The sequence below is a fragment of the Choloepus didactylus genome, chromosome 21 (assembly GCF_015220235.1).
Source record: "Choloepus didactylus isolate mChoDid1 chromosome 21, mChoDid1.pri, whole genome shotgun sequence".
NCBI classification, from domain to species: domain Eukaryota; kingdom Metazoa; phylum Chordata; class Mammalia; order Pilosa; family Megalonychidae; genus Choloepus; species Choloepus didactylus.
Window position 1 is genome coordinate 48,927,124 of NC_051327.1, and position 16,653 is coordinate 48,943,776.

The window sequence follows — 16,653 nt, forward strand, 5'->3', positions numbered from 1 at the left end:
GACTTGTTTCACCCTGACAACAACCTGATAAGCACGGCAAGTGCAACTATTATCTTCTCCATTGTAGAGATGGGGAAACTGAGGCCCACAGAGGCGCGGGAACCTGCCAAAGGGGACACAACTAGCAAGTGGTGGAGCTGGGATTTGAACCTGGGCCTCTGAAGTCTGCTACAGAGCACCCGGCATGGAGACGGCAGCCATTAAGTCCTGGTTTTTATCCACCTTTAGGCTCGCGTGTCCCAGCAAGTACGGGATGGAAGATGTGGTGGAATACCCACCCAGCAAGGGAATCGAAATCACCCAAGGTGCCAAGCCAGGAAGTGACCAAGCTGGGATTCAGCCTCCATCACCGTTTGCCCAGCCCTCACCAGTGAACTTGTCTCAACAGTGACTAGGACTTTGCCCCCTGGGCAAACCCAAAGCCAGCCACAGGTCAGCGCAGATAAGAGCTCCCTATTCATTTTCTATCTGCAGACAGGCATGGGGTGGGGTTGGGGATGTTTTCCTTCCTCCAGTTCTTCCTGTTGTTTTGCCCCATATGGTTCCTGGCACCACTCTTGGCATGAGCCGGGACACACAGATGGGGGGGTGGGGGTGCACCTGTGTGAGCAGCAACCCCAGAGCACCTGAGATGCAGAAGTTAGTAACTCTGGACCCAGTGTAGGCCCTGCCCTGACTGGCTGAGAGACCTTGGCAAGCTGGGGTCCTCTTAGGACCTCAGGCTCTTCATCTGTGACCACTTGCCTTGGGTGGTGAATGGGAGGAAATAGGAGAGGGCCTTCTGGGGTCTGAGCATGCTAGCATGCTTTGTTTCAGGATTGGGTTACACACTTGTGTTCACTTTGTGAAAATTCATGTACACCTATCTGTGCACCTATCTGCAAGTATGTTGCACTTCAGTTAAAAGGTAAGAAAAAAGATGGATGAGAGGGAAGGAAGAAAGCAGAATCTGAAAGCCTGGCTATTGAGGGATGTCAGCAAAGATCTCAGAATCACCAATTCTCAGGGCTGGTAGGATCCACTCTAGATACTTCAGGTCCCCTCAGGCCCTTACAAGGGGCCATCTGTCCTCTATTTACATGCCTCCAGTAACAGGGAGCTCACTGCCTCTGGAGGCAGCTCACCACTAACAGCCACCTCTCTCTCATGGTCAAAGAGAGGCATCTCAGAGTAAACTCAAATATCTAAGAGCACTCAGGTATGTGACATAAAGGAGTAAAGAGGGGATGAATAGCAAGAACACTCCAGTTCTAAAAGGGCAGCTACCACTCTGCTCCGACCGCTTTCTGCCATGTGAAAATGAGGGCCTAGTTGTGCTAAGATTTTTCAAAGGAAGCTAGAAGTCCAGATTTTCATGTGCATTTTTAAATGTTGGAAAATAATTAAACTTAAAAAAAAATTTTTAAATTTCTAGGGCCCATCCTGTGCCCTAAAATCCTACATTTGTGGGCCCTATTTGGCTTATAGTCACCAGCTGGTGTCCTCTTGGGTGGATGGTTGAGCGTCCTGAGAAACCAGGATACCCCAACAAGAGCCAAAAGGGCAATAGATGAAACCTCTGCAATGCCTACCCCAAAATGGAGGTTAAAGGCCCCTTTTCCAGTCGGGTCCTCCTCTGTCTCGATGACCTCATGCTCATTATGGGGTGCAGGTTGTTATGGTGATGAGAAGGGAGCTGGGCTGAGGTGCCCCACTGCCTGCTTTCATGCTGCTCAAGAGCATCCTGGCTTCAGTAAGGATTCCCCCAAACTCTGCAAGCCCCACTGTCCTCCTCCTCCCTGGGGGAGGGAGGAACGACCCAAGAGCAGTCTTGACAAACCTGCACTCTCCCACCCCCGGCCCCACAAGTCCCCAAATGTGCCATTGCCTTCCCCATCCTGCTTTCACTTGAGCTGTTTCCACTGTCCTGGACGCTCTTCCTGCCTCTCCGTTTCCCCTCTTCAGGATGCCTGCTCACACCCTGCTCCTTCCTCAGCCCACCTCACAGCTCTGTCGTCCTTCTGCCCCAACATACTTTTCATTCTCATGAACAATGAACTGCCCACGTTGCTTTTCTCCCATTCCAGACTGCAAGTTCCTCCGGGGCAGGAGCTGTATCTTACTCACGTCTTATTCCAAAAAGAGAAGGCGGCCAACCAGTGGTTGTGAAATTGAAGCCATTAGCTTCCATGTCATTGTCTCATGCTTGCTGGCTGCTTTCCCACCCCCAGGCCTTTGCATGAGCCATTCTCAGGGTCTGGAAGGTCGGGCAATTTATTTTTACCCAACTACTAATACGTGTACAGAAGAGTTTGCAGTGTCCTTCATATTCACGTTCATGTTTATTTTCACACACACCCTCCTCCCACCCCCGAAAAAAATGGAGGGAAAGGCAAGGCAGGTCATATCCCCATATTTTGGATAAGGAAATTGAGGCCCACACAGAGAAAATGGCTTGCCCAAGATTACCAAGCAAGTTGGTTGCAGAGCTAAGTCTGGGATGCAGATTTGTGTTTGTTTGTTTTTTAACCAGGTTCAAAAAAAAAAAAAAAGTCCTGTAATTTTAGGGATGAACAAAAGAAAATAAAAAGCTGGGAAATTATTTAGTCAAGAAAAAGGCAAACAAAAATCTAATAGATATAGGAATATTACTTTCATATAAAATAGAATTCAAGGCATCAAAGTATTAAAAGGAAGAAAGTTGTTTTCTACCAATAAAAGGAGTAATTCATCAAGAAGATATAAAAGCAATAAACCCTTATGTACCTAACATTATAGCTTCAAAAATAAAGCAACAAAACAAAACAAAAAACAACAGAATTACAAGGAGGAATTAACAGATCCTCCATTATAGGAGAACACAAATCAGATAGAGAAAAACACATAAAAGAGTAGAAAATATGAATAATACAATTAGAAAATTTGGTCTAATAGATATATTTCTAGAATTCTGCACCCTACAGAAAATACACACCCTTTTCTAACACAAGAAAGAACTGACCAGAAAATGATTTCAACAGATTCCTCATCATTGGTATCACAGAAGCCACATGTATTTACCAAAATGCACTGACCAAAAAGGATCATGTGCAAAGTCAGACTGAATGCTTGCAATTCCCCGAGCCAGGAAGAATGACTAAAAGAACTGTGGCTGTGTAGCCTGGATGAGAGAAATATTGGGCTGAGATTGGAAAGACACAATCACTAACTCCAAGGGGCAGACCCAGAGCCAGAAACTGCGAGCTCTTGAAAGCTAACGTGGCCAAATCTCAGGAAGGATTTTCTCCCGGTTAATCCTGTGGAGAAGTAGCTTCTGGAAGGAGGTATGTAAGGCAAGACTGTCAGATGCTGCAGCTCTGAAGGCTTGGAGTTTGCCCAGCCAAGAGCTCTTGCTTCTCTCTTCTCCAGAGAAGTTCTGTTTCCTCTTTTGAAAAGGCAGAAGACTCATCTGGCTGCTTCAGGGATCCCTCCAAAGTTCTCCAAAATGGTTCTTGGTGGCTGTGCTCCTTTATTTCTGACCAAGAATTTTATTTCTTTTAAACTTGACTCCTTGGGCTGGGAAGCTCAGAACAGTGGTGAAATGTATAAGCTACCTGGTTCAGATCCAGCAGACATGGGTTTGAATCCTGCCTGTGACACTTACAAGCTGTGCATGTGGGCAAGCCTCTCACCCACCTGCCTCCACCTGGCATAGTGCCTGCTATGCTGCCAGGCCTCCATCAAGGCACAATTCCCTTCTGCTCTTCCTTTGCTGGGGAAGGTGCCTCCATTTGTCTCATCCATAAAAGGGGCTTGGAGGACCCAGCCCTGGCCTGACCACATTCACGGCATTTCTGGGAAGATCTGTGGCAGGTGGTGGTAAGCACACAGTTAACGTTAAAAAGCAGATCTTTCTAAGATGTGGGTGGGCCTTTGGTATTTAAGCATGTTTCCATTATGTGTTTAAATTCAGTTGACATTTATTTAGGTCACAGTGGTTAAGACTGACGACTCTGGAGCTGCCGTGTTCACAGCCCTGCTTTGCCACCTCCCAGCTGTGTGACCCTGGACAAGTTACTTAAATTCTCTGTGTCTCGGTTTCTTTACCCGTAAAATTCTGGATAAGAGCAGTCCTATCTTGAAGGGTTATTATACAAGTTGAGTGAGGTAGTGCAGGTATATGACTCCTGTTTATCTCCCTGACTTCTTCCCCTTGCTCAGTTCTGTCCAACCACATCAACTTCCTCGCAGCCTTTGCACTCACTCTGCCTGGATGACTCTTCTGGAGATCCACATGTCTTGTGACTTAAGGTCTCAGCTGAAAAGTCACCTCCTCAGGGTCACCGCCCCACTCGACTGCCAGCTCCATGAGGGTCCTCACTCCTGTGATGCTCCCGGATGTGTCCCCAGAGCCTGGCACAAACACCTGGCATATTTGCTGAATGAATTTAAGCACTTTGTGTAGGGCTGGCACTCAAGAGCGCTTGTGACTTCTAACTTTGTCAACTGGCTCTGCAGGCTGGAGGCTCTCAGTCCTTTACAAACCCACTCTCAGACCTGCAGGAATTCTGTTCCACAAATCCCTTAAAAGGCTCAGCTTCTCCTGTCCCCTCACTGGGACCCACTTCCTCCCTCTCTCCTGGAAGAGGGAGGGGATCCAGGTATCACCCAGGCCCGCTTTAGTGAAGACTGTGGATTTCTTAAGCAATGTGAGGACACCCTTGGAGGCCTCTAGAGCAAGAATGAGTCAGCTGGGGCCAAGCCTGAAACCTCAAAGGCATCAGGCTTCTTGGAAGGCAAGAACGTTCTCTTTTAGATGAATCGTGTGCGTAGAGAGGGTGATAAGGGCAGGCAGGGCCTGCAAGTGGGGTCAGTGGGGTGGACGAGGCCCCCTCCACCATCCCCTGTGGCTCCCCCCACCTGGAATGTTCTTCCCATTACTCTGCCTTCAGTCTCCACTCAAATGTCCCCTCCGCAGAAAGGACCTCCCAGACTACCACCACCACCACCACCTTACTCATCTCTGAATCATTCACTACTAGAGAGGGTATTTTGGGACCACAGTGTCTCATGTGAAATGCTGGGGGCCAGATGTATTCCAGAATTCAAAATTACTCAAATTTTAGAAAGGTCATCTTGTGTAAAATACCATCCTGACACAACCCCTCCTGGGATCTTGGGACAGCACCATGAGACTGAGTACGTCAATATCACCACAGCAAGATGCATGAACATTCAGGCCAAGTGGGATACAGAAGGATTCTGAAAAGCCTCATGCTTAGTTCAGGTCAGGTTTTGCTTCTAAATAAGTTACAAAAAAACTTTTGGTTTTCAGAGCTTAGGATTTCAGAATTACAGGCAAGGGTTATGGGTCTGTATATATTTATTTGTTTGTGCATCACCCGTCTTCTCAACTAGAATTTAAACTCTGAGAGAGCAAGGACTCTTAATATGTCCTTAATATTTATTAAGTCTGTGCTTAATAAATATTTGAGAAAGAAATGATTTATTAAGTATGTGCTTAATAAATATTTGAGAAAGAAATGAATGAGGAAGGTGTTGGGTATGGAGAATTGACTCTGTTCTAAATGGGGAGAGAACCAAGAATCCCTGAGTCCCCATCCACAGCCAGGTGTTTATAAAAATTAACTCATAAACCACCCTCCCTGCAAAATACCCATTCCATAGAAACTGTGGCTCAGAGGTTAAGCCACTTCCTTGAGATCACACAGCTAGGAAGCAGCAAGCTCACATTTGAACTAAGGTGTCTTCAAACCTGTGCCCTTCTCTTGGCTCCAATCCATACCTTGGCGAGGGCAAGTCTGTGCAATGTCAGTGAAGCCCGTGCAATGTCCAGTCAAGCCCTTGGCCTCTCTCCCACTGCAGCCATGCGAATTTGGTCAGGCGTGGTTGGGCAGAGCCCTGAGGAGTGCACGTCTCCCTCAGCTGCCCCGGGAAACTGGTGCAGTGGGAAGGAAAGCAGATTTGAGCACTCCTCTGCACACCTTAGGCAAGGCCTCTGCATACATGTCTGAGCCTCAGTTTCCTCACCTGCAAAGCCCATCTGAGGGAGTTCATGGACAAGAGTAAAGATTTCTTTCTTTAACAAAGACACAGTGCTTACTATGTACCAGTACCAGGCGCCGATCTATATGTTTGATGGATATTAACTCATTTAATACTCACAATAACCCTATAAAGTAGTCACTATTATTATTCCTATTTCCCAAATGAGGAAATGAAGTCTAGAGAAGTTAAGTAATTTGTCCAGGGCCACAGAGTAGTCAGTAGCCAAACTGGGATTTGAAACTGGCAGTCTGCTCCAGAGTCCATTCTTTTAACTTCCAAGCTATAACAATGGATGCAAACATTATCCTGGACATTCTGTGTGTTGGGAACTCTGTGAAACATCTTATAAAACATGTCGTTTCAGAACAAACCCAGTCAGTGCCTCACTAGCAAGATGTATAGAAATGTGAGGCCCATGGAGATTTCTTGCTCAACAATGAGTTCTGTTTTTAGCAGATGACTTTTAGGAGTTTGAAGATATCCAGGCTAATGGAGACAAATGGACATACAGTTTTAGAGATCAGGAGAATGGCATAGGGTGGAAATATAACATGTTGTTGAGTAATCAATTGCATGCAGAAAACAACCAGCACAGGAGGGCTGGAGTTTCTGCCCACTAAGTTTCAGGCTGCAAACTAAAACTTCAAGTGGTTGTCTTTCTCTTTCTAACCCAAGTCTATTCCCAAAGACTGAACAGAAGGGGAGCTTTTGGGCTCTCATTTAACCACATATCTTTAAGGTCCTTTAAGATTCCTAATATAAAGATAAGTCTTTCATCTTCTCAAGAGGTGTAGCAGCTCAACATTTATTATTTTACTGCTTGGCACATTCTCTGAGACCATGTTGGAATCATTTTTAAACTAATATTCAATCCTATGACCTCCTCATCCTTTATTTTAAAAATGTGTGAGAGACAGTTGCCCTGTTATGTTTAACTAAAGGTAATGAAATTTTCTCTTTTTTTTAAGAGAGAGTTGTGAAGAAACTCTGGAGTCACAATCCAAGTGAACTAGAGCAGCCTTTACAGATAGGAGAAGCTTTCTTCTACAGCTATGTGGCCTTACCAAAATTATAAGGTGATGGGCACTTAAAGAAGACATTTCTCATGTGACTCTAATGGCAATAATAATAATAGTCACACTGTGTTATCGCTTATATAGTATTTTTCTTGTTGAAAATGCTGTACTTTCTCTAAGGATTTAGCTCAAGACTTTCAGATTATGAGACTGCCATGCTGCCTACTGTGTTAAGAAGCAACTGCCAGCAAGTATTCTGTTATCTCTTCCTAGCAATATGTAGCCTATTTGAAGATTTTTAATAGAAAGGAAAAATCTAATTTCTCCACTATCCTCTGGACCTATTAGCCTGAAATTTCTGCTTTTATTACCAACTCTCTTTGGGCTGGACCCCCAAAATGGGTCTCCTGTCTGGTGTTGCTCACACCAATAAAACAGAACCAGATTCTATGAAACAAAAAAAAAAAAAAAAAAAAAAAAAAAAAACAACATGTCGTTAATCCTCATGAAAACCCAATTTTACAAATGCAAGGAAATGGAGATCTGGGGGACTTCTGTCCTCTACCCCAGTCTCAGGTGCCAGCGAGGGCAGGAGTCCAACTCCCAATCCCCTCCTCCGTCCTCCCTGAGCGGGGTGCAGGGAGAGGAGGTTGGAAAACGTTCTCTCTTCTCACTTCTCTGATACTTCGTTTCAGCTCCTTTTCTAAACCTGAGCCGCAGGGAACTGTGAATGCCCGAGGGGACAGCCCCTCCCCTCCTACACACACCCTGCATGTGCTTTCGATGCAAGCCTGGGATTTTGTTGCACAAAAACACATCAACGGCTGAGTCACTGCCCAGGATTTGGAAACCCACAGGTCATCCCAGAGCTGCCGGTAACCGGGGTGTTGTAATCGGGCCAAGCAGCTAGCGGTATCCCATGTCTCCTGCCTTCCCAAGGCCACCCTCCAGATTCAGGACCAGAGGGGTCAGAGTGGAGCCCAGGTATCTACACTGTGACTGTCTGGCTCAGGCAGATGTAAAACATACACCGGCCCTCAGAATGAAGATCCTCTCCTCAGCACAGCATTCAAGACCTTTCACAACACGGCCAGGACCACTTTTCCATCCACCTGCTGCTTCTCCCCACTCCTGGGCTCACCGGGCCATGTGCTTTCACACCTGCCCCGGCGGTCCTACTGCTGAGCACCTCCCGTTCTGCTAAACTCCTCTGCTCCTCCCGGCCCTGCCAAGAGTTCATCACTTTGTGCTCCTGCAGCCCTCCTGGGCTCCCCCCGCCCCCCCCAGAACTCCCCCCACCTCCATGCCTCAGGCTTTCCCACAGAGTGGGGAGCTCCTTGATGACAGACACCAGTCCCCAGAGCTGCGTGGGGCACACAGTAGAGACTCAGCAAAATCAGAGTGAGTGGATGACCTCTGGGGCCCTTGGACTCCCACTCTGCACCTCAGCGTCCACATCTGTAACAGCTGGTTGGGCCAGCTGAGTTCCCAGAGGCCTTTGCGGCTGGGATTCTCCAGGACTCTGGAATCCCGCCACTGTCCCCGACACCCTGGCCAAGCATACATCCACGCCTCAGTTTCCCCACTGAACTGCAGCATTTTAACAAAGGCACTCGTCTCCCAGCAAATGCCCAGGACCCCTGGAAGGCCACCCAAAGGTAGGGTACCCCTGGGGACGGGGGGCCTAGGATTCAAGTAGGACTAGTCCTGGTTTGGGGGGCGTCCCCGGAATCCCAGCAGCAGCCCGGAGCTTGCTGGTCCCCCAGGTCTTGCCCTGTTATAAGAAACCCAGATTTGCTTTTCGTTTTTAAATTCAGATTCCTGGGCCTATTGAATCTGAATCTCAGGAAGGGGCCCTGGAATCCGCATTTTAAACAACTATCCTGGAGAATCCTGTTGAGAGATGGAGGGAAGCCGGTTCTGGCGTCAGAGTGTCTCGGTTCGAATCCTGCTCCGCTGCTTCCAGCTGGGAAGATTTTTAACCTATCTGTGGGCCTGTGTGTCCTCATCTGTAAAATGACCACGATAAACAGCACCGACCCCGGAGGGTTATTTTGCGGTTTAGCTCAGGATACTTTTAATGTTCAGAAGAGAACAAAACAAGTGCGGATAAACGAGCGCTGTTACTGGGTCCAACCTATATTCGGGTGAGGAGACCAAAGGTCGAAAGGGCCTTGTTTCACCTGATTCCTTAATCTCGTACCCAACTTGACACTTTCCAGAACTTTTCCCACCCTTTCTCTCCCCCCAGTCCTCACCAACTCCCTGTGCGCGGGGCAGGGGAAATTTTTCAGCGAAGGCGCGGGCTCCCCGCGGCTCCCGACGTTCCCAAGGTCCCCGAGAGTCCGTCCCCGCCGATGTCTCGGGGACAACGTGAGAGTTGTGGGCGCGCTGGGTGTCTGAGCACCCAGGGGCAAGGCTCACCCGGCTCCGCGCCTCGGCGGGCGCCCAGGAGTTCCCCGAGCGGGGTCGGGGGCGGTCCCCGGTGTCCCCGGCGCCTCCGGGCCCCGCCGGCGGCCGAGCACGTCCCAGGCGCCCGCTGCGTCCCGGGAGCGATCCCCTCCGCACCCCGCTCGGTGCGCGGGCCCCGGGTCCTACCTGCGCGCTCCGGGTCCATCCGCTGTCGGTCGCCCGGGGCGGGAAGCAGGGGACCCTGGGCGGCCCAGCCCTGCCCGGCGCGGCGCGGGGCTTTCCTGGGCGCGGGACTGAGCCCGCCCCGGCTTCCTGCGCTCCGCCCCGGGCGCCGGGCCGATTTGCATGCGCGGGCCTGCCCGGCACACCCCGGCCGTCTCCCGGGCCCAGCGGGTCCGGCGGGTTCTCCCTGCGCGGGGGACCGGATTACTGTCTCCGCCGCCATCCTCTCTTGGGGACACCCCCTGCACCCCGTCACGGGCCCCCGCGACCCCGCTGTCACCCATGCAGCAGCCGGGGGTCTCGCCCCGCTCAGATCTCTGCGGGAGCCTTCCCCTTGCTCTCAGGATAAAACCCAAACCCCTGACCAACCCTCCCCCTCCACGCTGCCCTCCCTCCTCTTCTCTTGCCAAGGTTCCCCCACCTCACTCTGCAGAGGGAGCAGTTTCCTTTGGGGCTGGGGGCCGGACGAACTCGAACTCTTCTCCTCTCCCCAATAGCACAGCTTCTGCTAAGTGCGAAAGCTTGTTCCTTCAGCAGATGTTTCCCGAACGCCTGCTATATACCAGGCTCCAGAAAAATGTAAACAGTAAAACAGTCCTCCAATCGGTGGCTAATACAACCAGAGGTCCTGTTCTAAGGCACTGAACATGCTAACTCATTTAATTCTCACAACACCTGTCAAGAGAGCTACTATTACTATCACTCCATTTTACAGGTGGAGAAACTGAGGCACGGAGCCTTTAAGAAATTTGCTCAGAGTCACACAGCAGGTAAGCAATAGAGCTGGGATTCAGGCCGGCTCCAGAGACTGCCCTGTTAACCGCCGAACACTGTAAAAACCCAAAAGATGGGGGTGGGAAATGGGAAACAAATAGAAGTGACACCATTCCAGAAAATAAAACAAGGAGGGACCGATTAGGCAAGTGGGGTGTGTGTGTGGTCTGTGTGGGACTCTCTGAGGAGGAGATATTTGAGCTGAGAACCTGAAGAGAAGGATAAAAGGGAAAACTAGTTTAGGAATAGAGAAAAGCAAGTGCAAAGGGCCTGAGGAGAGAAGCAATTCAGCACGTTTGGGGAACTGCCTGAAAGCCAGGGTGGCTGGAGAGCAGCCAGTGAGGGGAGAGCAGGAGGTGAGGTTGGAGGTGTGCAGGCTCCAGGCTGAGCAATGCTGGGGATACAGGGAGTAATTTGACCCCCACCTGCCCTCAGGGACCGAAGCAAATGACAGCCCAATGGGATCAAGCACCCTAGTGGAGGGTGAGCTGGGGAGGCGGGGAAGCCCTGGGAATAAGGGGCACCTCCTGGGTCTTGAAGACATGTGGTTCATTTCTCGTTGGCTTATTCATTGAAGCACTTACCCTTGGCCTTACTGTGTGCCTGACCGTGTAGCAAGTGCTGAGGATACAGACATGAAACAGACAAGGGCCCTGCCACTGGGCAAGGCAGCCACAGACCCCCAAGTAAGTAGCAGCCTAGTGGACTCTGTCCCCAGGCATCCGGGAGGGCCTTCTGCAGGAGGAGGCCCCTGACCATTGCTTGCAAGAGTCAGTGGGGATCTCCCTAAGGGGAAAGGGAGGCAAAAGCAGAAAGGCACTTGGGTGCAGGGAATGGCGTTAGCATATACCTGGAGGCAAGCCGGGACAGAAGGTGTGGAAAAACTATAGTCCACAGCATCTAGTATTGATGCCTCTATGTGCCACGTCCTGAGCTGGGGAGAGGGAGAACAGACAGACCCAGCCCGTGCTTTCCTGACCCTCAGGGTCTGGGGTGGGGCACTGAGAATTAAATGAACACAGCAACTGAGTGTAATAAATGCTATGATGGAGGAGCAAAAGTAGACCCAGAGAAGGGTAGAGGCAGGAAGACTCATGGAGGGCTTCCCAGAAGAGGTGACAATTAAGCATGGGCTTCAAGAGAGGGTAGGAATACTAGCCAGACAAGATGTGACTGCCAAGAGGTCAGACAGGAATTCCGCATTTGACAAGGATTCTAAGACCTCTGGCTGCAGCAACTACAGTGGGTTGCGTTGCTCAGAAAGTTTTGTTCCCGTCTAGAAAATCTCATGCAGACTCACGCTCACCACACATAAACTCACTCATCCCCCCAGACACATACAAACACTCATACACTCACACTCATTACTCTCTCTCTCTCTCTCTCACACACACACACACTCACACAGCACCACACTCACATACAGCTGATATTTGAACCCAGGCAGTTTAGAATTGAACTCCTTGTAAAGACGAAACCAACTTTTGCCCCATCTTTGTGAGTTTGTGTCCAACCTTTTTGGAGATGACAACAAAGTCTAACCTTGAAATCCTTTGGGAATGTGTGGCCCAGGCCGTATCCTCTCCTGGCCCTTCAAACTGGCCTCCCACCCTCTTTCCCATGTCTCCAAGTCATCCTTGGCTATGACTTTGGGTGAAGTTAATCACCTTCCCTGTGCCTCGGCTTCCTCGTCTGTGAAGTGGGGACCCACTTCATAGGGTTGGGTGAGGATGTTAATACATGTTAAGACCCTTAGAGCAGTACTGGACACACATCAGACGCTCCACATATGCTTAATGTGCTGTTATGAATGAAAGACCTGAAACCAGCTAATCAGGACCTGTTCCCTCAGTCTGTTTTCCTGGCTATGAAATGGGCATGAAAATAGGGCATTGAAAAGACAGAAAAGGGTAGAGCAATCATGGTCAAATGTCAAAACAGTTGGGAATTTGGGTAAAGGGTACACAGGAATCCTTTGTACTTTTCTTTCAACTTTTCTGGAAATCTGAAATTATGTTTAAAATTTAAAGAAAACAGAGCATTGTCCTACAAGCCAAGATAGATAATAAATGTGAAGTTGTTCTTTTTTTTCCCCACTCTTCACGTTCCTGCTCAAGCTGTCCAAGCTCATCAATGGCAGCTCTGTGTCAGGCCGGGCAGTGGGGCCTGGAGGCACAAAAATAAAGGGAAAAAAATCAGTCCCTCTACCCAGGGGGTTCCCAAGTTTTGCGTTATTATAAGGTCAGCACATATTATGTCACAGTACACTTACTTGTTTCCAAGCCTATCTTCCAGGGTTTTTTAATTAACAGTTCTTAGTTTTTAAGTGTTTAAAAAATTAAGCAGCAAAGGAGAGGCTAGGCCTCCCTGTATTTGTGCCTAAGAGTCTCCTCCTGAATGCCTCTTTGTTGCTCAGATGTGGCCCTCTCTCTCTGGCTAAGCCAACTTGAAAGGTGAAATCACTGCCCTCCCCCCTACGTGGGATCAGACACCCAGGGAAGTGAATCTCCCTGGCAACGTGGAATATGACTCCCGGGGAGGAATGTAGACCCGGCATCGTGAGATGTAGAACATCTTCTTGACCAAAAGGGGGATGTGAAAGGAAATGAAATAAGCTTCAGTGGCAGAGAGATTCCAAAACGAGCCGAGAGATCACTCTGGTGGGCACTCTTACGCACACTTTAGACAACCTTTTTTAGGTTCTAAAGAATTGGGGTAGCTGGTGGTGGATACCTGAAACTATTAAACTACAACCCAGAACCCATGAATCTCGAAGACAGTTGTATAAAAATGTAGCTTATGAGGGGTGACAGTGGGATTGGGAATGCCATAAGGACCACACTCCACTTTGTCTAGTTATGGATGGATGTGTAGAAAAGTAGGGGAAGCAAACAAACAGACAAAGGTACCCAGTGTTCTTTTTTACTTCAATTGCTCTTTTTCACTCTAATTATTATTCTTGTTATTTTTGTGTGTGTGCTAATGAAGGTGTCAGGGATTGATTTAGGTGATGAATGTACAACTATGTAATGGTACTGTAAACAATCGAAAGTACAATTTGTTTTGTATGACTGCGTGGTATGTGAATATATCTCAATAAAATGATGATTAAAAAAAAAAAAAAAAATTAAGCAGCTAGTGCAGAGTTCCCATATACCCTTCTCACCCAAAGGCAGTTTGTCCCATTATTAACATGTTGCATTAGTGTGGCATATTCGTAACAAGTAATAAAGCAATACTGATACATAATTATTAACTAAAGTTTATAGTGGACTTTAGGGTTTACTTTTGTGTTGCCCAGTTCTATGAGTTTTGACAAGGCTTTGTATCCACCTTTGCAAAATGTTATACAGAATGATTTCCCTGCCCTAAAAATCCCCTGTGCTCTACCTCGTCCTTCTTCCCTCCCCCCAAACCCCTGATAACCACTGATCTTTTTACTGTCTCTATAGTTTTGCCTGTTTCAGAGGACCAGATATTTGGAATCATGCAGTATGTAGCTTTTTCATACTGGCTTCTTTCACTTAGCAATATTCAAATAAGTTTCCTCCGTGTCCTTTTGTGGCTTGACGGCTCTTTTCTTTTTTATCGTGGAGTAATAGCTCTTTGTATGGATGTATTTTACTTTATTAACCCATTCACCTATTGAAGGACATCTTGGTTGCTTCCACTTTATGAAGATTATGAATAAAGCTGCTATAGACATTGATGTGGAGGTTTTTGTGAAGACATATATAAATTTATGGCTCAATTGGATAAATACCTAGGTGGGTGACTGATGGGTGGTTAAGACTATGCTTAGCTCTGTAGGAAACTGCCAAACTGTCTTCCAAAGTGCCTGCACCATTTGGATTCCCACCAGCAATGAATGAGAGCTCCTGTTGCTCCAAATCTCCATCAGAATTTGGTATTGTCAGTGTTTTTGGATTTTAGCCATTTTAATAGATATGTGGCATCTTGTTTTAATTTGCAATTTTCCAATGACATATGATGTTGAGCATCTTTCATATGATTATTTGATATCAGTGTATCTTCTTTGGAGAGGTGTCTGCCAGTTCTTTTGACCATTTTTAATTGGATTTTTTTCTCATTGTTAAGATTCAAGTGTTCTTTGTATATTTTGGATACAAATCCTTTATCAGATATGTGCCTTGCAAATATTTTCTCCCCATCTGTGGCTCGCTTTTTCATTCTCTTAATAGTGTCTTTCACAGAGAAGTTTTTAATTTTAATACAGTCTAACTTACCAAGTTTTTCCCTCATGGACTATGCTTTTAGGGTTGTATCTAAAATTCATTGCCAAACCCAAGGTTACCTAAATTTTCTCCTATGTTAATGTCTAGAAGTTTCATAGTTTTGAGTTCTACATTTAAGTCTATGATCCATTTTGAGTTAATTTTTGTGAAAGGTATAAGGTCTGTGTCTAGATTCATCTTTTGGCATATGGCTGTCCAATTGTCCAGCATTGTTAGTTGAAAAGATTAAACTCCTTTGTTCCTTTGTGAAAGATCAGCTGACTATATTTATGTGAGTCTATTACTGGGCTCTCCATTCTGTTCCACTGATCTTTAACTCTATCCTTTCACCAATACCATGTCTTGATCATTGTAGGTTCATGTCTTAAAGTCAGATAGGGTCAGTCCTCCGATTTGGTTCTCCTTCAGTGTTGTAATGTCTATGCTGGATCGTTTGCCTTTCCACATAAACTTTAGAATCAGTTGGGCGATATCCACAAAATAACTTGCTGGGACTTTGATTGAAACTGTGTTGACTCTATAGATTAATTGGGGAAGAATTGCCATTTTAACAATATTGAGTTTTATTAGCTGTGAGCATGGACTATCTTCCCACTTATTTGGATCTTTGTTTTCTTTCATCAGCATTTTTTAGTTTTCCTCTTGTAGACTCTGTATATATTTTGTTAGATTTTTACCTAAGTTTTTCACTTTTTGGGTACTACCATGAATGGTATTGTTTTGTTTTGTTTTTTTCAGAAACAGAAAATTTAATGTGAATAAAATATGTTTGTGTGATCTTCAACCCATGTTCAAATTTTGCCAGTTATCTCAATTAAGACATTTATCACTTTTTATTTTTCTGATTCAAGATCCAAACCAGGGACTTCCATTTCTGACCACAGTGGGAGAACAGGGACTAGATTTACCTTCTTACCTGAAACAACCAAGAAACTAGACAAAAGATCTGAAACAATTGTTGCAAGATATGAGATCAGGAAATGAACAACAATGATCCCTAAGAAACAGGATACAAGGTAAGTGTGTTAATACCAGACAAAGGCTGTGGATTCTCTGCCTGTTGCACTCAAATGACCAATTCCTGAGATACCATAGTTTCAAAGAGAGAATGAGTTTATTGGTAGGCAAAAAGCAAGAGATCAGATTGCCTTTCAGCCTAAAAAACTGTCTACACAAACCCTAGTAATTCTGGAGGTTTTATAGTATCAAAAGATGGGCAGATTTTAAGGACAATTAGCACAGTGGCTCCAGATGATGTAATTAGAGGTGATTTAATTACTGACTATGTGCAGATTGATTATATGCTTAGTCGCAGAATGTTTGTAAGTAAATGGCAGCCTTAATATCATGATGGGTGTAATTTTTAGTGTCATAATGAGGTCTAGGGCTCTTATAGATTAAAGGTTAAGCTACTATATATGTCAGACAGGCCCATTTTGGCTTGATTCTGCTTCATTTATCCAGATAACTATGGACTTGGGGTGGGTTAGTTCTGGGCTGACCCAAGACACTTGAATAATAAACATTAGGGCTGTCTTTAATGATGATAAGACTCCAAAGCCACAAGACTGGATAAAATACATACAAATGAGGGTCAGTCACAAGTTTTTGCAATCACATGATAAAGGTTACAATCATCAAAGATCATCATTTATTTCTTCTCTAATGCTCTTCCTTTCGTTGTGATATTTAAGTTTCTGACCAACATCACTTTTTTCTTCTTTCTCTTTGTTTAGCATTTTTACAAGGCATGTCTACTGAAAACAAATTCCCAGATATTTTTGTTGAAAAAGTATTTCTCCATAACCCAGTCATTTATATCATCTCTCTTTCATTCTTCATCAGTCTAGCTAAAGGTTTGTCAATATTATTAACACTTTCAAAGAATTAACTTTTAGTTTTGTTAATTCTCTCTATTTTTAAAAATTCTCTATTTAATATGTCTC

The 16,653-nt window shown here is 46.2% G+C and overlaps 1 protein-coding gene and 1 long non-coding RNA gene across 5 annotated transcripts in view; one reads left to right on the forward strand and one right to left on the reverse strand.

The window, feature by feature from the left end:
* The window catches only part of IL4R (interleukin 4 receptor), a 53,188-nt gene extending 42,978 nt beyond the window's left edge, over window positions 1-10,210 (reverse strand). Inside the window, exon 1 of one of the 4 annotated variants that reach the window (XM_037814767.1) lies at window positions 10,099-10,210. Coding sequence is in view for 1 of the 4 variants with exons in the window: in XM_037814763.1 (XP_037670691.1) it covers window positions 9,642-9,802 (161 nt within the window). In the remaining 3 variants the exon portion in view is untranslated. The other 3 variants (XM_037814763.1, XM_037814765.1, XM_037814768.1) reach the window with 3 other exon arrangements.
* The window catches only part of LOC119517781, a 40,203-nt gene continuing 31,906 nt past the window's right edge, over window positions 8,357-16,653 (forward strand). Inside the window, exons 1-3 of the long non-coding RNA XR_005213627.1 lie at window positions 8,357-8,701; window positions 10,393-10,447; window positions 15,559-15,723. This is a non-coding gene — a long non-coding RNA (uncharacterized LOC119517781). The remainder of the gene's footprint in view (window positions 8,702-10,392; window positions 10,448-15,558; window positions 15,724-16,653) is intronic.